Source organism: Ochotona curzoniae, unplaced genomic scaffold (assembly GCF_017591425.1).
Source record: "Ochotona curzoniae isolate NIBS_2020 unplaced genomic scaffold, NIBS_Ocur_1.0 contig_4501, whole genome shotgun sequence".
NCBI classification, from domain to species: Eukaryota; Metazoa; Chordata; class Mammalia; order Lagomorpha; family Ochotonidae; genus Ochotona; species Ochotona curzoniae.
In genome coordinates, this window is record NW_024466307.1 from 20,297,373 (window position 1) to 20,322,294 (window position 24,922).

At 49.6% G+C, this 24,922-nt stretch overlaps 1 protein-coding gene across 3 annotated transcripts in view; it reads right to left on the reverse strand.

Moving 5' to 3' along the window:
* FCHO2 (FCH and mu domain containing endocytic adaptor 2) overlaps window positions 1-7,878 on the reverse strand; it is a 103,144-nt gene extending 95,266 nt beyond the window's left edge. Inside the window, exon 1 of one of the 3 annotated variants that reach the window (XM_040986179.1) lies at window positions 7,750-7,878. In XM_040986179.1, the coding sequence (XP_040842113.1) occupies window positions 7,750-7,782 (33 nt within the window). In that variant the 5' untranslated portion in view covers window positions 7,783-7,878. Of the gene's footprint in view, window positions 1-688; window positions 695-7,749 lie in introns of those variants that run through there. The other 2 variants (XM_040986181.1, XM_040986180.1) reach the window with 2 other exon arrangements.
* Window positions 7,879-24,922: the final 17,044 nt, after the last annotated feature.

The window sequence follows — 24,922 nt, forward strand, 5'->3', positions numbered from 1 at the left end:
CTTCCCCAGATAGAGGAAGGAAAAAGAGAGAATGCGGAAATGATGGTCTCACCCACCTTCCTGTAGCCTTTGACCCTGACCACCCTAATCAACTATGTAAGAATCCTCAAAAATAAAAATAATTAATAAAAAAAATGGAAGCCCCAAATCATAGAGGACCCTTATGAGAACACAAAGGGCCAGGTGATGTGGCACACTCCACTGCCACTGAGGCATCCACACCCCGTGTCAGAGCGCAGGTTTGAGTCCAGGTTCGTGCTTCGCTCTGGCAGGCAGCAGGCCATGACTCAGTCCTGACGCCCTCGCCCTCCGTGTGGGAACTGGATGGAGGCCCTGGCTCCTGGCGGGGGCAGGCTCAGCCCGCGAAGCTGAGATTTGTGGAGTGGGCATCTGGCCGACTGATGAAGACTCCCACAATCTACAGAGTCGCTGGACTCAATTCCCAATCTGGGCACTCTTTGGTTTCAAGGCACAGTGGCAGGGAACATGCTGGCTCCTCCAGGCCAGCACTCAGCTTACCAGCCACCTCGCAGTGGTGTCCTCCTTGACTCCAGAGTCCAGCAACATCCTCCGGTGTCTTTATCCCCTGATGTAACGCTGGGCCGGGCTGCGGCCGGGCTGCACATCTGACCGGCCTTCGCCTGGGCTTGTGCACCAGCAGCGACCACAGCTCTTCCCACACTGACACCTTTCATTCCCACACGGAGCAAACTGAAAGGTAAGCCCTCCCTCCCTTGCTCTGGGAGTCCCTAGGGCTTCAGGTATTTCTGTCAAGCATTCTAGAATTATGGGGTCAGGATGGATAATCCCAGGAGATATCCCTATTACTCAATAGCCACTTTCAAATGCCTAGTATGAATCCGACGTGCAGGACGAGCCAAAGCATCACTGTTCTGTGCTTTGCCTCCGTAATCTGAGTGGCTCTGAAACCACTAGTGAGCACTCAGGATTCAGTGTGTAGCACTGCAAAAGCAACCGACACAATGTTTATCCTTTGCAATGTCAATATTCTAAAATCCCTCCCCGGCATTGAACTCAAGCAGACTAAGTCAGTATGTTTTTCCACATTTCTTCTATGATGAAGGCAAAATATACTGTACAATCCAACATTCCCTCATATCCTGAGTGCCTCACAACAGAATCAGTCCAATCCAAAGGCCAACAAATTGTATAACGTCTCAGTGGGATGGAGGATCCCTTATGCCTCTAAACACATACTGGGAAATGTACTCATTCTATATAAACTAATATATATGTAAACACTTTGTAATGTCTCCTTGTCAAATATTCCTGAACCACATTACATAAACCTGCAGTTTACGCTGTCACAGCTTGCTATGGTGGAAATAATCTAGATAGGGCCAGCAGGCTGTTACACAATAACCCATTCAGAGGGCAGTCACTCGGCAGCAGCCAAGAAGTCCCTGGGGATTCTCACACGTGGACCCCAGCACCTGGTCTGGGGTCCCAGGCCCTGCCCTCCCTCCAGTTCCGGCTAGCACACACTCAGAGAGGCAGCAGCTGACAGCAGGGCAGTTAGGTCCTGCCACCCGTGTGGAAGACCCAAGCCAAGTTCCAGACTCCTGGCTACCTCAGGCATTCGGGAAGCCAGTCAACAGAGACGGAAGACCCCTGCCGCTTTCTCTCTCTCCAAATGTTGCAAGTAGGTTAAAAACCTAATAATAATAGTACACTTTAATCTAGTTTATGCTCTTGTATTTGTTCACATATATGCATAGGTTATCTCTGGCAGCAATGTCTGCTTACCAGGAGATCCTGTTGGCTAGAGAAAAGGAGGAAGATTTTACACTAATATTCTTTGTACTTTAATAGTATTAAACCATATAAAATCAGAAATTATAAATACATATGCACAAAACTCCAGTCTACCATCTGAAGAAATCATATCCCAAACTCCAATGTTAGGAAATTTCAGGTAAGAATAAAGTAGCTTATAACCTCAACTAATTTTCAAAATATTCTAAATATTCCAAAATCCTATTACAGCAACTCCAGATTTTTAAATAACATTTAGCCCTCCCAGCTTATCCATGTAATATTAGCTCAAATTCTGGCTATATAACAAAGTATAGCACTTTAATTTAAAATTAAAGTATGCTAATGCCAGTGAAATTAACAAACAAATAAATGAAAGCAGACTTCTTTCTGTTCCTGTTAAATAGTAACAGAAATGAGGAAAAACTTCCAGGTAAAAATACCTAAGCTGCAGGCTGGCTGTTAATTTTTGATGTGCTGACTAGAGATAACCAATAGGAAAAGTATCCTAACTAAACAAGAAAGGTCATTACACTGTGGTGTGTGACAGGTACTCGGTACCCAAGGAAATGTCTCGTACCTTAGGTTACTACAGAAATCGAAGTTTATAAGGTATTCAAATCAAGCTCTTTACGCTTCCTGAAATAATTACTACCAATGAAATTCACTCCTTTGCTACTTTGACTGCTAAATTAAGTGCTTTAGGTTTATACAAATATATAAAGACAATTACTGTTGCACAGTGCTGACCCAGCACATCTCAGGAACTAACCACTCTCACTCAGCTGTCCTTTAAGCAAGAAGCGGCGCCCAGAGCCCGGGGCCTGCTGTGACACTGGACTACCACTGTACAACCTCTTCAAGACTAGCACGTGTTCTCCCGAGGAAGGCAATCCCCTGCCTTTCTGCTATCCAAACTGTTTTTCCTGCCAAAATTTGATGGAAAAGAAAAACACCTTCAAGTTGGATTATCAAAGGCACAAATACTTTGTGGCAAAAACTAACTTATCAGCAATTAAACACCTGTCAGTTAAGAAGTTTTAAATATATGTTTTCCTTCAGAGTATGTCATTCAACAAAGAGATTTTTAACTTAGCAGAGTTGTACAAAAGCTATAAAGAATAAGGAAGGATGTATGGCTTTTGAAAAAGTTTAAAGAGAATTCTGATGATTCAAACTTTCCTCTAACAAAATGCCACAACAAAAACAGGTCTTGTTATACACACAGAGGGCTGGGGGAGGACAATTAGTAGGCTTTGTTAGAAACGTAAAACCTCAGAGGTTCCTATTACCCAACATTGGCAAAAAAATTTTTTAATGTTTCATTGACAACAACTATACATACTATCATCTACAACCTGATGTTTTGAACTTCACTGACTTGTTTTTTTCTTTTTGGTAGTGCTAACTTTAAACACTAGTGAGAAAAGTGAAATCTACATTGTTAGTTGACTAAGGAATTATAAATGATAGCAAAATATATAAATGTAAGGTTGCTTTATACAATCCTTCCCAGAGCTAGTTACTCAGTTAGCTCCCGGGGGTCAGCTGGTGCTCATGCGGTCCCCTCAGAGCTCCTAAGGTCCCACTGACAATCCAGCCCCACTTCCAGGCTGAGAAAGCAAATGAAAGACAGGCAATTTTACTGCTTTATTCTCGACAGTGGGAGTAAAACAAACACTCAACAGCAAACTTGAGCTTCTTCCGAGATTTCAAACATCCAAAGTCATTCTCACTCTTCTATTAATAGGACAAATACAGATCACATAAAAATGTGAACCAATATTCAGAGAAACATTCACAAAAGAATATTCAAAACAGGCCCTGGCGCAGTAGTCTAGTGGCTAAAGTCCTCACTTTGCACGCGCCAGGATACCATATGGACACCGGTTTGTATCCCGGCTGATCCACCTCCCTTCCCACTCAGCACTGGCTGTTGTGGCCACCTGGGGAGTGAACCAGGTAATGGAAGAACTGGGGAGATGGAAGAACTGTCTCTCCTTTTATCTGTAAATCTCATTTTCCAATAAAAATAATAATAATTCTTTTAAAAAAAAAAAGAATATTCACAACAGCCAAAAGCATCAAAAAGGTTATGCTTAAAGCTCAACTAACAGAAAACAAAACTATAAAATGCTCTGCATATTTGTGATGCATGAATAAGTTTGTTGGCTAAATTCCAAAAATGCATCTCTATATTGATAAGAACATCAACTTAAAATAATTATGACAAAAATTTTGTCAAGTGTCATTGTAAAAAAAAGGAATAGCCTAAAATTGACAGGCTATTCCTAAAATGTATATGGAAATACAAGAAACACAAAAGAGCCAAAATCACCTTTAAAGAAAACAGGTAGAGGACTCACAATCCTGGTTTCAAACTTCCCTGTAATGCTACAATAATCAAAACAGGGTGCCAGAGGCTGGCATTAAGGGCACTGAATTGAAAATCTAGAAATGAAACATATATTGGGTTCAGGCACGGTAGCCTAGTGGCTAAAGTCCTTGCCTTTCAAGCGCCAGGACCCCATATGGGTGCCAATTCATATCCCGGTGGCCCTGCTTCCCATCCAGTTCCCTGCTTGTGGCCTGGGAAAGCAGTTGAGGACGGCCCAAAGCCTTGGGACCCTGCAGCCATGTGGGAGACCTGGAAGAAGTTCCTGGCTCCTGGCTTCAGACCGGCTCAGCTCCAGCCATTGTGGCCACGAGGGGAGTAAACCAGCAGATGAAGATCTCTGTCTCTCCTCCTCTCTGTATCTGACTTTCCAATAAAAATAAATCTTAAAAAAAAAAAAAACTGAAACATATTTATCTCATAGATGTATGTGTTATGAAAATACTATGCATGAATTTCAAAACCATTTCTTACCAAGATAAATTTACCATTCAATTCCATATTGCGCAAAGTTTTGGAGGTGCCCACAGGTGGCTAGTTGCTTCACAAGGAATGATGCTGCAGCCGCCATAGGAAGAGGAGCAGTTTCAGCATTGGTGCCGAGACAGCTGCACCCACACGCGCAACAACAAGGTCGGATCCCCTCCTCCTCGCACCAAACACAAAATCACAAACCAGAAGTACTGATGGTTACAGCTACAAAATCCTTCTAGAAAACATAGCGGGGGCTGGCATTGTGGCACTGCGAGCTAAGCTACCGCCTGCAAACATGCATTTCACATCTACACCAATTCCAGTCCTGGCTGCTCCACTTTTGATCCAGCTTCCTGCTAATGTACCCAGGAAAGCAATGAAAGCTGACCCAAGTGGGAGACCAGGAAGAAGCACCCAGCTTCTGCCTGACTGGTCATGTCGCCATTTGGGGAGTGAACCAGTGATGGAATATATCTTGTTGTCTCTCCCACTCTATAATTCTGCTTTTCAAATCAATAAATAAATGTTTTTAATCTATCTTAAGGAAAACATCTTGGATTAAACCATGGGTTGTTAAACATGTATTTAATAAGTGATTTATTTGAAACTGGTGGGGGCGGAGGAGGACAGGAAAAGGCAAGAGAGGGGAGATCTTTCACCAGACCCAGTCCATTCAGGTCTCCCACACAGGGAAACTCAAGGACATGGGCTTTCACTAGCGGCCTCCCCGGGCACATGATCAGAAAGTTGGATGGCAATTCGAGACACGAAGATGGGATGCAGGCATCCCGAAGTGGTTCTGAACCCACTATGCCACAGCACCTAAACCAAGCAATGACTTTTTAGATACAAGAACAAAAACACCAGGTCAAAATTAAAACCTGTGCAGGGCAGCCTCAGAACTGGAGAAAACAGAGGCTTCCGGATAACACCGCCACCTGCAGCCGGGTCAAGACCAATCAGAGTCCAGGTGCAGTGCTTTGCATCCAGCTCCCTGCTAACCGGCCTGGGGAAGCAGCAGAGGCTGGGCCAAGTGCTCTCGGCCCCTGCGTCCATGTGAGAGCCCTGGGAGAAGATCCTGGCTTCAGATCAGCACAGCTCCAGCACTTCCGGAAGAGACACAGAGCATGTAAATGATCTTTCTCTACAACTGTCTTTCAAATAAATTTTAAAAACTATAAAATAAAATTTAAAAATATTAAAGGGGGTGGTGGCTCAACTGGCTAATCCTCCCCTTCAAGCATCAGGATCCCATAGGGCACTGGTTCATGGACTAGCTGCTCCACTTCCCATCCAGCTCCCTGCCTGTGGCCTGGGAAAGCAGTCGAGGACAGCCCAAAGCCTTGGGATCCTGCACCTGCGTGGGAGACCTGGAAGAGGTTCCTGCCTTCGGACTGGCTCAGCTCCAACCATTCCAAAATTGCCTACAAATCATACTTTCAAAAGAAATGTATATCTTGAACACAGAAAGTCTTACAACAGTTAAAAAAAAAAAAACTTGAACTAGAATGTTCAGAAACAGACAACAGCTCCAAACAATAATCAAAAGCCACATAAATGGTTATACGCAGGACATGAAAAGCTGCCCCACCTCACTAACCATCAAGGAAATGCACATCAAAACTACGACACCACTTCACAGGCAGGCATCCTAACCCCACAAGGATGCTAGGGCGCGGCGGTGAGCACGTGCAGAAACCACAACCCCGCGACACTGCTGGCGGCACTGTGACAACGCTGCGGCCACGAAGGGAAGCAGCCCGCCATACCTCGAAATGCTAACCGCAGTTACCCCCAAAGACGGACTCATAGGCCACGAAGAAAGCTGGGGGGCGGGGGGCGTCCATCGCTGAGGGATGGATGAATGTGGGCCATCGCAGCGCGCCAGCGGATGAGCCCGGAGAGAAGCCAGCCACCCAGGCTCCAGGCTCCATTTTCACACCCGCCACAGGGACTTCAAGAGGCAGCCAGCAGACACTCGTGCAGCGCCGGGACACTGGGAACGGAACAGCCACCAGCACTGGATCCAGGGACTCCGTGCGAAGTGAAGAAAATCTTGCATTGACTCAAATGGACCCTCTAAACCAGGGTATCATGCACAATGTGAACTGAATGTCACTAAAGCTACACACACACACACACCCTAATGCCCGACATAAATGCCGCTTGTGGAAAAAACAGGGAGGATTTCAAGACAACTCACCACCAAGTGATTTGATTACTAAGCACGCCCAGGCAGGAGACTCACAGAACTAAGACCTGAAGACGTGCTGCTTTCAAATAGTCCTGAATCGTCCCTAAAACGGGACTGCAGCCACCACCCGGGAGTCAAGGGGCGCCGCGCGCACGGTCAACATGTTGCTTTCCTGTCCGAGGTTGAACTGTACGTCCCATTGCAACAATAACTGCCGGGACACGCTCCCCTCTCGGCGAGGAATCCAACAGCACGCCAAGCCGGAGGGCTAAGAAAGAATGAGGAAGGGGAAGGAGCCACGGGGACTCGGGTGTTGGGTGGGGGGGGGCAGCCTTGCACGCACTGCAGCCCAACTTTAATCTGGTTTTCGGAACAGGCCCGGAGGCAAAGTCCCGGGCGCAGAAGGAAGTGTTCCTGCAGCCCGACCCCGCACCGGGCTCGGCGTGGAAGCGGCGGGGGGCCTGCGCTTGCGGGAAGGGGGCTGGCGGAGCCCCTCGGCCGGCGTCTCCCGCCACGGGGACCCCCCCACCTCCATGCCGGGCGCCGGAGCCGGGCACCTCCACCGGGGCCGGGCGCTTTGTCCCGGGGCCGGCGGGTGGCGGGCCCCCCTCGGGGCGCAAGGCGCGCGCGGGCTCCGGGGCGGCGCGGACAGCCCCGGGGCCCGGGTTTGGGGGTGCCGCGAGCCGAAGCGGAGGGTGGGGGCGGTTGGGGAAGGGTCCCGATCGGCCCGGGAGCGACTCCCAGCCAGGCGGAACGCAGCCGGCGGCCGGGCGAGGACGCCCGCCCTGCCCCGGAGAAGCCGCCGCCCGCCGCCCGCCGCCCGCCGCCCGACGCGCACGCAGGCCGAGGGCAGGCGCCCAGAGCCTCGGACTCCCCACGCCTCACCCCATCCGCAACCCCTCACGCTCACCCAGAAATTCTCCACGAAATGCGCCATGACCATCGTGCCGCCGCGCCGGGTTCCGCGCCCGGCCGCCCGCCGCTCTGTAAACACCGACCCGGCCCCCGCGGCGCCCCCGCCTTGCGCCGCCGCCTTCCTCCCAGACGCGGCCCGCACCCCCCAGGGCGCATGCGCCACCTAGCGGCCGCCTGCGCGGGGCCAACGCTCGGCCACCGCGGCCTGCGAGCGCGCATGCGCCTGGGGCCCCCCGCTGCCGGCCGGCTCGCCCTGGGTCCGGCCTGGGCGCGGCGCGCCGCGGTTGAGTCTTCTCTCGGGAATGGTGGAGAACCGGCGGGTCCCGGAGGAGTCACCGGGGAGGCTGCCCTCGCGACGCTCCCGGGCGCTGAGCCAAAGTCGGAAGGCGGAGAACGAGGCCCTTGGCCACCGGCCCTAACTCCTCACGGGACTCGCTTCCCGGGTCTTCGAGAACGGGCCAAAGTCCGGGCAACGCTGGGATGAAGGAAACTTGGCCGCGAGCCACTCGGGGGCGACTTCTGAAAGCCTTCGGTCAACAAGGTGCCTTTTCCTTTCACTGGGGGACCGAGAACCAAAACAAAACTTTCCGAGGCCGGAAAGGGAGGAACCGCCCAGTGTCGCCGGGGCCGGCCGGAGCCAGCCCGCCTGCCGCCCGGGCGGAGAGCCGGGAGGGCCCCGGGCCGCTGGGAGAAACCCTTACCAGGACTGGCGCGGCACGACCACTGCTCTCCTAGCAACATCCTTTTATGGGGGGGTTGAGGGAGGGAAAGAGACAAGTTGGAACACGTCTCGACTTAATAGACAAACTAGATCCCCTTCCCACGCCTTGCTTTTCCAAAATTTAAAAAAAAAAAAGCAAAACCCAAAATGAAACAAGTTCACTCTCGCTAGGTCAGCCATATCAGAACCTGCGGTTCTGGCAGCGCAGCCCCCACGAATAGATGGGGTGTCGTTTTAACTAGGCGTCCCGGGATCCTGAGGCTCCCAGCCGCCTCCACACCAGGCGGGCACTCCTCCTCCTCAGGGGGCAATCGCTTTGACGTCAGAAGGCAAAGCCTTCCACCTGGTGACGCTGTCAGGTGTCGGGGGAGGAGGGTACTGTGGTTGTAGCTTCTTCAGAGCCAAGTTTTTAAATACTTGGTTCATAGTAAACTATCTAGCTGCTCAAAAGCTAGTCCCGGAGGAGGGGCGAGTGGGGGCACGGATGCAGGAAGACTGACCGATGATCGGTAACCACACGTCATGTTACCACTCTGCTTCGGCCTGTGTGAGCTGTTTTCTTCACAAGGCTCATTCACACCTACTTTTTGCAACTCAGATGTAGATAAGGTGCCGTATTTATCCGAGCCATCTGCCTAGCTGGATCGCTTATTGGTACTGAAAATTCTTAAAAAAAAAAATCCAGGCACTTTGCTCATAGATGAACTTGACATTCCATTGCTAGTGTCACTAAGCACTAGCGCCCCCACCCCCACCCCCTTAGAGCTCAGTCCCTCCGCAGAATCCGTCCTTGGAAGGCACTTGTCTGCTTTTTTTGTGTGTGTTTTTTAAGATGTATTTGAAAGTCAGATTGCCCAATACAAGGAGAGACAGAGAGAAAGACGAAGATCCCATCCACTCCCCCAGAGAGCCACCCGGCCAGAGCTGAGCCCACACCAAAGGAAGCTTTTGTATATCACACCCACATTAATTATTACAAAGCACACGGGGGCCTGTGTCATTGCCGAGCTGACCCTGAACACTGCCCCGTAACCATGAATTACCTGTCCTGTGACCAGCACTCTGCAGGCCCTCAGGGAGACCCTGAGCAAGTCTCTTGTTCTATGTTCCCCAAACAATAGATTCCCAATGTGGTGAAGATTCTGTGGGTAGTGACTGCTTGTGTCAGACTGTTCTTGGGTTCAGATACAATCTAAGCAGCACAGGGGCCTAGGGAAAAAGAAGACAAATGAGCCAGCTTCAGTCCTTCCCCTTGGGCTGAGGGCGACCTTAGGTTCTTGTATAAGAAAGCATTGTTTCCAGGTCATGTAGGAAGTAGATTTTTTTTTTCCTTTTAGTTTTCCAACACATAATTACAGCGCTGTCAGTTCACCATGGTGTGCAAAAAGAACTGTGCGTGAAACACCTACCTCCGTGCCCGTTCTTAGTCCCTCACCCCGTGGGGAACAGGGACAGGTTTGCCAGGCAGCTCGACGCTCTGCATATTACAGCTATGTGCAAGGTGCGTGAGGGCCATTTGCTGTAATTGCTTGGTATGCAAGTTGTGGAATTTTGTAGTAAGTAGAGATGGAGCTCACTCAAGGTCAGACACGTGGTGTCGTGGAGAAAGAATGTGGGCGGTATCAGCCACCTTGCACGGGTCAAGCGAGGCTTCCCCCAGGGCACGGCTCCCTGGCAGAGCACAGATAAGCCTGGGCGCAGGACTTACTCATCCAGCTCCAAGTGCGCAGGCCTCACAAACTCAGGCCTTGCTGAGCCGATGTATTTTTTAATTGTTCCGAACTGATACGGGTAAGAGCAGCACGTAGCTTGGGGCTTATCATGCCCGTCCTCTAAACGTCACTCAATAAATGTCTGGAAAAATAATAAATGAATATGCCTAACAGACTGTCACACCTGCTCCAGCTCTCTCATTAGTGCTAAGTCCTGAGCGTCATGAAAAGGCCACTAGTTAATGTCTACTTAAAGTTCTCACGTTACTTTGTTTTCGGCACAGAACACCTTTTGTATAACTAGTTCATCAAATTAGAGGGCTTGCACAATGGCTCAATGGACTCATCTTCTCCCTTCAAGCACCAGGATCCCATGCGGACACCAGTTCGTGTCCTCGCTGCTCCACTTCCCTTCCACATCCCTGCTTGTGGCCTGGGAAGGCAGTACAGGGTGGCCCAAAACCTTGGGACCCTGCACCCGCGTAGGAGACCCAGAAGAAACTCCTGGCTCCTGGCTTCAGATCAGCTCAGCTCTACCCGTTGCGGTCACTTGGGGAGTTAACCAGTGGATGGAAGATTTTTCTCTTTGTATCTCCCTTCTTTCTGTAAATCTGCCCATCCAATAAAATTAAATGAATCTTCTTTTTAAGATTTATTTATTTTTATTGGAATTTTATTTTTTATACATAGAGGAGGAGAGACAGAGAGGAAGATTTTCTGTCCGATGATTCACTCCCCAGTGAGCACAACAACTGGTCCTGTGCCGATCTGAAGCCAGGAGTCAGGAACCTCCTCCAGGTCTCCCAGGCAGGAGTGCAGAATCTCAAAGCATTGGGCTGTCCTCGACTGCTTTCCCAGGCCACAAGCCGGGAAAACTAGATGGGAAGTGGAGCTGCCAGGATTAGAACCGATGCCTATATGGGATCCTGGTGTGTTTAGGGCGAGGCCTTCAGCCGCTAGGCCATGCCGCCGGGCCCCCTATACAATAAAGATAAATAAATCTTTAAAAATAAGTAAGTAAGGGCTCTGCATTGTAGCCTAGTGGCTAAAATTCTCACCTTGCACACACCAGGATCCCATATAGGCGTTGATTCTAATCCTAGCAGCCCCACTCCCATCTAGCCTGTGGCCTGGGAAAGCAGTCGAGGATGGCCCAAAGCTTTGGGACCCTGCACCTGCCTGGGAGACCTGGAGGAGGCTCTGGATCCCTGGCTTCGGATGGGCTCAGCTCTGGCCATTGCAGCCACTTGGGGAGTGAACCATCAGACGGAAGATCATCCTCTCTGTCTCTTCTCCTCTCTATCTGACTTTCCAATAAAAATAACATAAATGTCTATAACTAAATAAATTAGAATAGTATTCAACATTGGTTCTAACAGTGAACCTTGTATCGGCAAGGGGCTCCTTTCATCTGTGGGTGTCTGTACTGCTAGAACCATCTTCCTTTGTCTAACTATCCCTGTCATCAGCGTGTTGCATCCTCAGGGGGTGCTGTGGTTTCTCCATCAAACTCCAAGGTTATCCACGGTAGCTCATAACAGTCCTGGGTTGTTAAAACATAAGTTGATGAACAGTAGCAAATAAAATAGAAATGTGGGGCCGGCATATGACACAACAGGCTAAGCTGCTCCCTGTAACTCCTGGCTAACGTGCTTGGAAAAGCAGCAGGAATGACCCAAGGGCTTGGGACCCTGACATCTCACAGGAGACCAGGATAGAAGTCAGGGATCTTGGCTGCAGCTGGGCCAGCCCTGTTGCGAGAGAGAATCAGGGCTTAGATTCTCTCTCTCTCTCTTTCTGTGTGCGTGCATGTCCTTTTTGGTGTCTCTCTGTAACTCTGCCTTTGAAATAGATAAATAAATGTTATTTCGTAAGCCAGGGGGAAGGAGGTTATTAGCACAAAACGCCCTGTGTCTCTATTCCTGGTTCTACACAATATGGCTTGTTTCCAAGATTTGACAGCCAGAAACCCAGAGCACTTCCTTCTTTCCATTCCTTAGTTTTGGTCCCCTCCCATCTCCAGCCCCGGGGTTCACAGCTCACAGCTCATTAATCAACACTGAGACACAGAGACGTTTCCTCATAACTTCATCTAAAACAAGTTCCCTTGCAGAAGAATGGGCTGTGAAGTTCAGCCTGTTTTCCCATTTCTTTTCGTGGTGACTTAATAAACCTCCTTCGCGTTGTTTCCAGGATGGGAGTGGTGGAGGAGAAGCTCAGGTCGACTCCTGGACTCCGCCACTTTGCTCCAACGACAGCATCCTTGTCCCGTGCACAAGTCCCCCTCTGTACTCATCTGTCACTTGCCAGTGACAAAACCGGTGGGTAAGTCCAGCGTTCTCTTCTTTCCCTCACTCGGTAGCAGCTTATTGAAAGCAAAAGCTTTATGCAAAACAGCGAGGAAAGCTGGGGCTTAGCAGATGGTGGACAGGCAGGCTGCTCTGCTGGGACCAAGAGGCAGAAGCACATTTGTAGAACTGCGGAACAGAGCTCAGCAGCCTGCTGCAACCACCTCCCGCCTCAGAGCCACGACTCCCGTCCGCCTTTCATCTCTCCTGCGTGCACTCCGTCCGGAGCGCCCGCTTCCCGGTGTGGCACCATCACTCTCTTTGCACACTGGCATGTGCTTTCCGAGAGGCTCCCTCGTCTTGCCAGGTGCAGGAGAAGCCCACCACACAACTGGTAAGATGTTCAGGGGTCACACTGCTAGGGAACCCAGAGAGCCCGCTGGGAATTTCGCAAACGAGAAAAAAGCGATCGCTGGGAAGTCGGACAGTCAGGACAGTGTAAAAACATGTGATACTATTTGCTGTGAGTGCTAAGTGGCAAGGCAAGAGAGGACATGGAAAGTATGTTCAAGTTTCAAGTATGTAAATCAAACATCAAGCAGACAGGCAGCAAGAAGACAGGGACAAGGTGAAATCCAAAGTGCACCTGTTGGTGGCAAGATGACAAGGATCAGGCATTTAAAATGCATTTTACCAACATTCTAAAATGTAGGGAGCAGTCTCCGTCCTCCGATCTCGCTTGAACGGAAGTGCACCTGGCCTAAATCCCCCCGGCTTGCGTTAACTCGCTCCCCTTTACTTGGGCAGTAGACACTCACTCAATACTTACTGAAATGGAAAAAACAGCAACAACAAAAGCTGTCTCTGCCCATGAGAAACGCACAGTCTCACAGCGACAATGACCATGACAGCAGTCCTGTGCACACGACAGTACCTGGCCCTCAACCGGCACCTGATCTACTCGTGCCAGGAGGGTAACCCCGGAGGAATTTAACTTGTATGCTTCATATTCTTTTTTTTTTTTTAAGTTGTATTTGTTTGAGAAGCAGAGTTACAGTGTGAGAAAGATCTTTCATCCTGCGGTTCTCTCTCCAAATGGCCAGAGATGGCCAGACGATGGCAGAGCAAGGGAGAGAGAGGCCTTCCATCTGTTGGTTTGCTTTTCAGAATTATTTGACCTGAAAGTCAGTGTTACAGAGAGGAAGATCTTCCGTCCAATGACTTACTCCCCAAGTGGCCGCAATGGCCAGAGCTGCGCTGATCTGAAACCAGGAGCCAGGAGCCTCTTCCGGGTCTCCCATGTGGGTGCAGAGTCCCAAGGCTTTGGGCCGTCCTCAACTGACTGCTTTCCCAGGTCACAAGCAGAGAGCTGGATGGGAAACAGGGTGCCCATATGGGATCCTGGCGCATTCAAGGTGAGGACTTTAGCCACTAGGCTACTGCACCGGGCCCGATTCATATCTTTTTAAAAGTTTACATCAGTTGCTCTGTGAAAAGGGCTTGTGGTCAGACAATGCCTGGGAGACCACAATGGACTTGGTAAGGGACTAGCTGACAGCAGGTGGGATGGTAAGAAGGGCTCCGACTCAAGATTGACTTTGAAGGCAAAGCTGACGGCACTCCAGGCTGACTTAGATGTGGGGTGCCAAGGGAAGAAGGAAACCAAGGCTCCTTCTAGGAGTCGTGCCTTCTTTAGGGGTTCACTGGCACCGCGGAAGTGGGCAAGATACAGAGATAAGCCTGGGTGGAGAAGGAAAGGGTCCAGGCTCTGTTTTGGATTGGTTGCTTGGAATGCACCTGTTGGGGATTGCTGTGTGATTCTGGAGCTCGGGCTGGAGGTTGGAGTCAAGCTGTAGGTTGGGGCTCATCAGCATACAGGTGAGACCTGATGAGATCGTGTTTAAAAGAGGAGGGGATAGGGAAGAAGAGCGCCCCCAGCAGGCAGGGGGCTGAAGGGAGGGTCTGGAGCACACCTGTGTTTACAGGACGCAAGCAGATCCACCAGCAGAGGACATTACCGTCAACGACAGCAAAACACCTGTTCTCGTCCAGGTTCGGGCCTCATATTTATTTTGTAGGTTCTTGGCTGTTCCTTAAAGAGCATTTTAAACACAGGCATTGGCATGGCATAAAGAAAGTGGTAAGGAATCCTGATACCCATGGGCCGTGTGTTCAGGGACAGTGAGCGAGGAAGGGAGAGATAGTTTACCTCCCGTCCTCAGCCTCTGTCCCTCCATAGAGATCGAGAGAGTGAAGGTTCAACAGCCAGCACAAGCTGCTCCCCAGCATGGGCTTCTACGGGGTTTGAAAGGAGAGTGGTTACAAAACACCTGCCGCCTGGGGTGCCAGGTAATGATGGTAAGCATCCCCGCCCAGGCAGGGGAAGACCAGCTTCCAAACTCGTGACCCTGAACTAGCTGCCAGGCTAAGTCCACATCACGCGGAGAGAGGTCAGTGAAGCCAAGAGCAGAGGAGGTTGGGTCACCTTGCCCGGCTCGCCCAGGCTCATTAGCAGGGACCTAGTTCAGAAGTGGAGCAGCCGTGACTCCAACTACACCATGGCACTGCCCCCAACATCCACCTGTTTCAAAGCCAGAGTTACAGAGATGGAGGGCTCCTTCTGGGTCCCCCAAGCGGTTGGATGGCCAGAGCTCAGGGACCTGCTGCCTTCTCAGAGACGCTGTGAGGGAACTGGATCGGAAGTAGAGCAGCCAGGACTCAAACTGGAACCCATATGGGATGCTGGCAGCACAGGCAGTGGTGTTGTATTACTAAGCTACAGCACCGGACCCTATTTCCCCATTCTTACAGAGGAGAAAATAGGCTCCCGGAAACAAAATGGGTTGCCCAAGGTCAGACTGTACAAGAGTCTTTGCATGAGCGAAGTGTTGAGGAGGGACTGAGGCCTTCGCCAGCAAAACAGGGGAAAAAGGAAGCAGTAAAGCTACGGTTAGCTGATCCAAGTAGGGCTTTTATGTCTTTATTTTAACTGATGTGTAAGTGTTCTTCCCACCAAGGGGTCCCTGCCTGGGGCACTGTCTCCTTTCCGTGTTCCACGTGGATAAGAAGGCTAACTAACAGAGCCCTAAAAATGTCAACACGGTTATTTACCTCTTAACTGTTTCAAAAGTCCTTTCTCTCCTGACTGTTGGCCTTGAAACGTGCAAACAGCCTAATTGCTCAAAAACTCAGATTCTAATCAAAAGCTAGCACTGACCCACCCTAAACAGGACATCTGGTCATTGTATGAAAAACAAGTCCTTTTTTATAGAAGGAAACGAAACCAAATTGCCCAGCAGAGCCTACCGCGCTGTTCTCTACGCTACAATCTGAGGAGGGCTTGCAGGGGCCCGGTGCTCCGGTCAAACTGGCTACAGGCAAAGGAAGCAGAGTTTTCTCCCCTGCCTTTACATCCCCAGGACCACCCGGCCTTCATGTACTTCTCCTTACAGCATTTCCAGAATAAACTGTCATCATGTTTTTTTCATGTAGATCCAGAAAAATATGTTACTTTTTTCTTCCCACCTCCCACATGCCAGCTAAAAATCACTTTTTTTCCTGTATTCAAATCTGTCTGCAAATATCTCCTCCCTCAGCTATGCTTCTAAACCGTGAGCTTCTCTATAATCTCATTTCTATTTCTCCTTTCTTCCACAGTTGCTGATAGATACATAGATCACTGCGTTGTATCGGGTGCGTGACGAGTAGCAATGAAGACAGCGACGGTTCTAGTACTTGGGTCTCTGTCACCCATATGGTAGGCTCTTGACCCTGGGTGTTGCAGGCTTTTGGGTGAAATAACCAGTGCATAAGATTTTTTTTCTCTCTCTTTTTCTGTCTCTTGCCTCTCCCCATCTTTCTGCTATTGTCTTTCAAATAATAATAGTAATAATAATATCTATCTTAAAGCAGGGATGTAAGTTAAAATTGTAAATCTCCGGGAACACTGCCTGAAATATACCAGATGTTGAGGGAAAGAAGTGGTGGATGGTCCAAGCTCTTGAGCTCCAAACACACACAAGGACTTTAACCATTAGGCTGCTGTGCTGGGCTCAGAGCAGGGACTAGCGAGCGGTACAAATTCAGACACTGTCCAGTGCAGGGCTCACTGAGGGGGTGAATGAAGTGAGGAAAGAACTGTGTGACGCCCAAGCACATTGGACCCCGCATAGGGAAGAGAGTGCAAGGGGAAACGGTGAGGCCGACAAGGTGGGGGCAGACTGGTTGGGCAGGGGCCGGAGGAAGTGAGCTAGAAGGAAGAAGTCAGGGCCAGAGGTGCCAGGCCGCCCGGGGCCTCAGACACTGCCATGAGGATGCTGGGTTCCTCAGTGGGATTCCTGCGATGCAGTGCTGTGATGTCATGTTTCGGTGGACCACCTGGCTGCTCCGTGGAGAAGCAAGGCCTCTGGCTGCTGGGCATTACAGGCACCCCACTGTAATCGGTTCATACAGAGAACAGCAAGGTGAAGAAAGAAACCAATGATAAACAAATCTGTGTATTTGTGCACGTACAAGCGTATATATACGTACACACATTTAGACATCAGTAGTGTAGGTACATATACAACCTGCATATACTTGTGTTTTTTTTAAGGATTGAACTTATCTGTTTGAAAGGAAGAGTTATATAGAGAGAGAATCTTGCACCCACTGGTTCTCTCCCCAAATAACCACAATGGCCAGGGTTGGGCCACCACGAAGGCAGGAGCCTGGAACTTAATCCATGTTTTCCTCATGGCAGAGACCCGAGTACTTGGACCATTTCCCTCTGCTTTCCTGGGCCATTAGCAGGAAGCTAGCTTAGCAGTGGAATAGCTGGACTTGAATTGGCGCCTCCATGGGATGCTAGTGGCACAGGACCACGTGGCCAGCCCCATCTATATATGTATCTTTTGGGGGGTACATGTCCCATCATTGCGAACAAACTGGTAGCAGTGACCCTTTGAACTCGGGGACAGCGGTCTAAAGATAACCCGCCTTCTGTGTCTTTGCCGTTTTATTTTGACTATATGACAAGCACAGTTAATATTTGAAAATAGATAAATATGGGTCAGCATTCGGTATAGCAAGTGAAACTTACCTGCAATGCTGCCTTTCCAGTTCAAATCCTAGTTCAAATTCCCAGCTGACAGCCTGGAAAAGCAGGGGGACATGGTCTAAGTGCTTGAGTCCGGGCCACCCACGCGGGGGACCCAGACGGAGCTCCTGGCTCCTGGCTTTGGCCCGGCTTCACCTTGGCTGTTGCAGCCATCTGGAAAGCAAACCAGTGGATTAAAGATCTCTGTCTCTCTCTCCCCATCTTTCTCTGTCATATGACTATCAAACAAATAGACAAATAAATGCATAACCGCTTTTGAAATGTTGATTAATAAGCTGAAATGTTAAAAGGAAGGCTAAGGAACTGAGTATTTGAGGTTCAGACACTATTGGGGACACTCGCAGCCCATTGAGAGTGCCTTGCTTCCAGGTCTTGCCCCACTGCCGATCCTAGTTTCCGGGAGGAAATAGACAGTGGCTTAGATCGGTGAGTCCTTGTTCTCCATCTAAGAGACTTGGATTCAGTTCCAAACTCCTGGTTTGTTTTTTTTCCTTTTTTACTTCCTTTTTCCAAACTTCCTGTCCAAGAAGCCATCTATTTTTTGAAATCAAATAAATGTACTATATTTCTCAAAAAATAATTTCTATGTATTTATTTATACTTTCTAGTTGAAAGGCAGACCCAAGCTGCAGGCAACTGCTAGGTTGCCATGTACCTAGGCAAGTGTTACACTGCTGGGAGGAAAACAGCCAGGAGCTGGTGGGCATTCAGGACCTGGTTAATGCCAAATTTGTGTTAACTATACCAGTATGTCAGCATAATTGCTTTATTCTTTAATTTTTTCTCTTTAAAGATATGTGAGAAAGGCAGGTAACACCAGGCCAGGATACACCACCCTAGGTAGAGGGGACAAGAGCCAGGAAAGGGTATGGTCTGTGCCCAGCTGGGCTAGGTAGCAGCACTCACCAGCGAGAGCTGAGACTGTGGGTAGGCCATGCCAGGCTAGGATGAAGCACTGGCCAGCACACATAAGCCCCAGAGCTGGCAACAGTCCTGGCAGGGGAACTCTGGGGACTCCCCTACTGGACTGAAGCCCCCACTGGTGAGTGTGAGAACCTGGTCTATTTGCAGACCAGACTGGGAAAGACTGAAAACCCCATTGGCATACACGTAGGCTGGGTTTGGAGGTGGGTCAAACAGGGCTAGGTTCCAGCACCCATTTTGGCTCATGAAAGCCATAACGGGTGTGGGACAGGCCTTGTCACATGCATGCTGAGTCTGGGGGTGTGCCAGGCTGAGCTAGACTGTGGCACCCAACCAGTGAGAACCAGAATGGGTGCGGCCAATTGGACTAGGCCACAGTACCTGCCGGTGAGTGCCAGGACTGGTGGTATTCATTTCAGTCTAGGAAACAGCATCCACTAGCACACTCCATTGCTGGGAGCAGGTCTGGTAGGAGATGGGGAACTCCCCTGCTAGGCAACAGCTTCTGTTGGTGAGCGCAAGAGTCAGGTCCAGGGATAAGCCAGACTGGATTAGGCTGTAGTAGCTACAAGCATACATCTGGGTTGCTAATCCAGTACCTGAAAACATACATGTAGGTTGGGTCTGGGATCAGGCCAGCTGGGCCAGTCCACAGCACACACTGGCAGGAAATTGAGGCAGAGTGGGGTGAAGACCAGGCCCAATTGGCATGCAACACCTGCCAGTTCACATGAGGGCTGGTACCAGGAAGATTGGATTTGGGGTGGGTTGCCTGGACTGGGCCACAGCACCTGTTGGCTTGGGTGAGATATGGGGCTGGGATGGAACTGACCCGGCAGCTGCATCCAACACACAGCTGGTATGGGCACTGGCCAGTGCAGATGACAGCCCGAACCTGATCCTGCACTGGCTGGCACACAAGTTGAGGTCACCCCAGCTCAAGTTTCTTGGAGGACTCCCCAAAGGTACTGGACTAGGACCCTGGCTGCAGGCAAAAATCACAGGATGTGTGTGTCGTGTGGAACTGGACTGCCTCCTGTTTTCGCCTGTGCAGTGGACAGCTTACGCAGATGCCCACAGGGGACAGGACCGCCAGCTCATCTAGCCCAGCAGGGCTGTTAGCTGTATTGTCAGAGGATGGAAGGCAGAACAGGTGGCACAGTCTTCCTGGCCAAGCTTTGCAGCGTGTTTTGGGGTCTGTGAATGCACTAAGGTGGACTATGTCAGTCAATAGACTTTGGAAAATTTTTCTCAACCCTGGAGCGATGAAACCAATGACTTCTCAGCACTATGAAAACCACTCTAATCACTCTTGCCCACAGCGGGATCTAGAAGGTGAAATTAAAGGGCCAACTCCCATCCTGTGATGCTTATGCAGTTTGTCAGTAAGAAGCAGTCTCTCCTCTTCTCCTGTGGACACACGAGGAAAAAAATGGAAACATTTGTCCCAGCCACCTTCCCCCATACCTGACCCTCCCCATCCTAGCCAAAGGCCCACATGAGCGTGCACCCCTCTCAGCTATGTAAAAAATACTACAAACCTTAAAAAAGAAAGAAGCCGGGCCTGGCACTGTGGCTTAGTGGCTAAAGTCCTCACCTTGAACGTGCCGGGATCCCATATGGTCGCCAGCTCCCTGCTTGTGGCCTGGGAAAACAGTCGAGAACAGCCCAAAGCTTTGGGACTCTGCACCTGCCTGGGAGACCCAGGTTCCTGGTTCCCGGCTTCGGATCGGCGCAGCTCCGGCCATTTTGGTCACCTGGGGAGTGAATCATCGGACGGAAGATCTTCCTCTCTGTCTCTCCTCTTCTCTGTATATCTGACTTTGTAATAAAAAAAAAAAAAGTAAATCTTAAAAAAGAAAAAAAAAAAGGAAAGAAATGCAGAGAAGCAGGCAGAAACAGACCACCAAGTAGAATCTTTTTTAAAAAATTTTCTTTATTTTTATTGGATAGTCAGATATACAGAAAAGCAGAGAGACAGAGAGGAAGATCTTCTGTTCAATGATTCACTCCCCAAGCGGCTACAATGGAAGAAACTAAAATAATCTGAAGCCAGGAGCCAGAAACTTCCTCCAGGTCTCCCACGCGGGTGCAGGGTCCCAAGGCTTTGGGCCGTCCTCGACTGCTTTCTCAGGCCACAAGCAGGGAGCTGGGTGGGAAGTGGAGCTGCTGGGACTAGAACTGGCGCCCATATGGGATCGTGGTGCGTGCAATGCGAGGACTTTAGCCGCTATGCTACAACGCCAAGCCTCACTGTACAGCTGCTTTAAGAGCTGAGCGAGGCCAAAGCCAGCAGCCTGGGACCCTGAGGGGGGCACTCATTTCCTGGGCCAGACTGTTCTTCCTTTCCCTACACCCCCCACCTCCTCCTGCTTTTCATTTACCCTGTGTTCGCTTTTTATTTATTTTATTTAACTTGCAGTATTGTCAGCTCTTATCTCCTGATGGGAGTTTTGTGTGCCAGGCCGGGGTTGGGTGTTGACGGTCATGGCTTATGGGTGTGAATCAGTTTGTTTCGGCTTTGCTGCTCTGAAACCTGTTTGAGGTCAACACCCAGGGCATGTGACAATGCAGCGTCTGTCCTCCGCTGTCCTTGGTCAACAGCAGACTGCTTCCTGAAAAATGTGATGAGTAGGGTCGCTCTTGCTTATGTTCACTTCCTCAGCCTTTGCTCTACCCCACCCTTTCCAGAAAAGCCCTCACTCACATCACCTCCTGCTTTTGCTGCGACAAAAGGCATGCAGAGCTTTGCTGCTGGGCCCCACACTGACTGTCTTGGGTCCTGTGAGCAGTTTCTCAGGTCTGCAGCTGGGGGCTCCCTGCCTCGCCCTTTGACCTTTGCTGCTTCGGGCAGTACTGTAGCTCCAAGGGGGATCTAGGCTCAGCAACAGCAGGTTTGCACCACTGTCTTCATTACTTTCTTTGCCATGTTAATACCCAAATACCTTCAGATGATCTTTTTTGCATTAATTCGACCTAACATTTGATAGATCATTTTAATCGAAGTTTTTCTTCTTCTTGCTTTTTTTTTTTTTCATTCTGGAAAATATTCCTTTTTTTTTTTTTTTTGATAATTCCTTCTAGTTCTGTACCTCTTCAACTGCAGTTACATCTGTTCTCCATGTTTTTAACATGACTCTTTCATCCTGCTTCCTTCCTTCTTTTCTTTCTTTGCGATCTATTTTGGAAGACTCTCTGAACTCAATTTTCCACCCCATTAATTAATGGTTCATTCAGTCGCACTGTTGGATGCAGCAGTCACGTTTTTGAATGTCCATGCACGCTGACTGCAGTTTCATAGCTGCTTTTTTTTTTAAGACGTTGGATGTGACGCGCTTTCAAGTAACCCTGGGGATCTAGACTGCTTCATCTACAGTTTTTAATCTGTTTTGTAACATTGTTTTTCATAGAGTGGCCAAGTTCTGTTCCCTGGATCCCGTGCTCTTTTTCATGGCTCTTAGTTTTCTGTTCGCATTTGTCGATGTAAGGCTAAACTGAAACTCAGAGCGGGAATGAGGTTCCTCCCTGGAACAGGAGCTCGTGTTTACCCGGCAGTCGGAGGTTTTATTACCGGAAGCTGCCTTTCAGGAGTGGGTAGGGACAGGTGGGCCGAGCAGGTGACTTTGCTTAGCATGGCTTCCTTGCCCCTGCAGGCACTGTCCTGTGCCTGTCACCTTCACTTGATCGGACACACAGAAGGTTTGGTAAATGTTTAGCACCCAGCCCTGGGCCAGAGAGGGAAGTCCTAATTTGCAACATTTCCTCATGTTTATGCAATGTGACTTTCTTCCCCTAGCCATTTTGTTTTTCTTTCTCTCTCTCTCTTTTTTCTTTTTCTTCCTTCCTTCCTTCCTTCCTTTCTCTGTCTTTCTCCCTTTCTTTCTTTCTTTCTTTCTTTCTTTCTTTCTTTCTTTCTTTCTTTCTTTCTTTCTTTCTTTCTTTCTTTCCTTCCTTCCTTCCTTCCTTCCTTCCTTTCTCTTTCTTTCAACATTTATCTATTTCTCTTGGAAAGGCAGATTGATAGAAAGAAAAATCTACCCCCAAATGGCCACAATGGCCAGACCTGAGCTGATCCAAAACCCGGAGCCAGAAGTTTCTTCTGGGTCTCTCACGCGGGTGCAGGGTCCCAAGGCCTTGGGTCCTCCTCTACTGCTTTCCCAGGCCACAGGCAGGGAAGTGGATTGGCAGTGGAGCAGCCGGGACATGAAGCAGTACCCATATGGGATGTTGGTGCTGCACACTGGAGAAATAGCCTGTTGGGCCGTGGCACCTGCCCCAGCAGGCATCTTCTTAAGGTGAGCGCCTAGGCAGCAGAAAAGCCAAGTGAGCATTTCCCAACTTTTAAGTCAGAGGAAAAGACTTCCAGACTGACTCAGAAGGAGCAGCAGGTGGTGAGCCCCAGGCTCCTCCACAAGACTCTCTGATTACTGCTACCGGGTCCCAATATGCAAAGGGCTCTTGCTAACCAGAAACAACCAGCAGGGCTTATATTTCCACAGGGTTGGGCCCACATATCCCCCGCAGAATCTATCCCCGGACCTGGTTCTCTCATGTGCTGGTTAGTGTCATGGCCCAATGTGACTCATCCCCTGTTGTGATATTCAGCCAGGTACTGCGATCTGCTCCTGCTAGACAGGCCCCAGCCCTAGCTTTTGCATAGAACGGCATGTGGTGGTCAGCCATGCCCCATGCTAACCAGCCCAACTCAGGACTCCCATGTGACTCCTGGTGCAGGAGTCTGACCCACACAGACCTTCTAGTCTCTCCCCTCCAAACCACTGGGTCTCAGTTCCCTCACTTGCCTGCAAGTACAGTGACCCTGTCATTTGGAGTCGCTCAGGGTTCATTCCTCAAGTACACGTACAGTGGCCTTATCCGCGGACGTCTCTAGGCAGTAATTATACACCCTCAGGACCCCAGGCAGCAGTGGATGGGGAGGTAGGATCCCCAGCCACGTGGCCGGGAGATTCAGATGTGCGCGCCTCTGAGCACGTACCTGGACTCACTCCACTCCTTTCCTTTCCTTTCTTTTTTTTATCGAGCTGCTTAATTTTTTAAAAAAAGATTTATTTATTTTTATTGGCATGACAGATATACAAAGAGGAGGAGAGACAGAGAGGAAGGTATTCCATCCACTGATTTACTCTCCAAGGGACCACAGTGGCTGAGCCAATTTGAAGTCAGGAGCCAGGAATTTCTTCCCGTTCTCCCACACGGGTGCAGGGTCCCAAATCTTTGGCTTGTCTTTGACTGCTTTCCCAGGCCACAAGCAGGGAGCTGGATGGGAATTGGAGCTGCCAGGATTAGAACCGGCGACCATATGGGATCCTGGCACATTCAAGGTGAGGATTTTAACCACTATGCTGGTACGCCGGGCCCTTTCTTTCTTTCTTTCTTTCTTTCTTTTCTTTTCTTTAAATGGAGGTGTAAATAGAACCAAGCATGGCATTAGTAACCTGGACAATAGATATGGAAGACAGTGCAAAAGACAGAAGTACATTAAAAGCACATTAAATGTGTAAGACCTGACAAATATTTCTTGGTATATCCCAATCATAGGATAAAATTCAATGTTTGAAAAGAGAATGGATAAAATTATTAGTAGGGATGGGCCCGGCGGCATGGTCTAGTGGGTAAAGTCCTCACCTTGAACTCCCGGGATCCCATATGGGCGCCGGTTCTAATCCCGGCAGCCCTGCTTCCCTTCCAGCTCCCTGCCTGTGGCCTGGGAAAGCAGTCGAGGACGGCCCAACGCTTTGGGACCCTGCACCCGTGTGGGAGACCCAGAAGAGGCTCCTGGCTTCGGATCGGCATAGCATCGGCCGTTGCGGCTCACTTGGGGAGTGAATCATCAGACGGAAGATCTTCCTCTCTGTCTCTCCTCCTCTCTGTATATCTGACTTTCTAATAAATAAAATAAATCTTTAAAAAAAAATTAGTAGTAGGGATTAATCCTACCCGTTCTACCAAACCCCAGTTTCCCTCATGTAGGGTAAGACACACAAAGTGCTCAACACCAGGGAGAAAAGCAAATCAGTTACACAGAGCCAGTGAGCAGTGCCATGGCTGAGCGGGGAAAGCCACTGCCGTCTCACATGGGAACCAAACTGAGACCTCCGACCCAGTTCTCTGCTAATGAGCCTGGAGATGCAGAGGAAGATGGTTCAAGGCCTTGGGACCCTGCACCCACATGAGAGACCAAGAAGAAGCTCCAGGCTCCTGGCTTTGGATTGGCTGAGCTCTGGCTGTTGCAGCCACTTGGGGAGTGCACCAGCAGATGGAGGATCTTCCCCTCTGTCTCACCTTCCCTCTGTAAATCTGTTTTTCCAAGAGAAATAATTTTTTTTTTTAAGGAGCAGCAGTTTGAATCCTGCCTACTCTGTCCTCAGTCTTGCTTTCTGCTTATGTCCCTGACAAAGCAACAG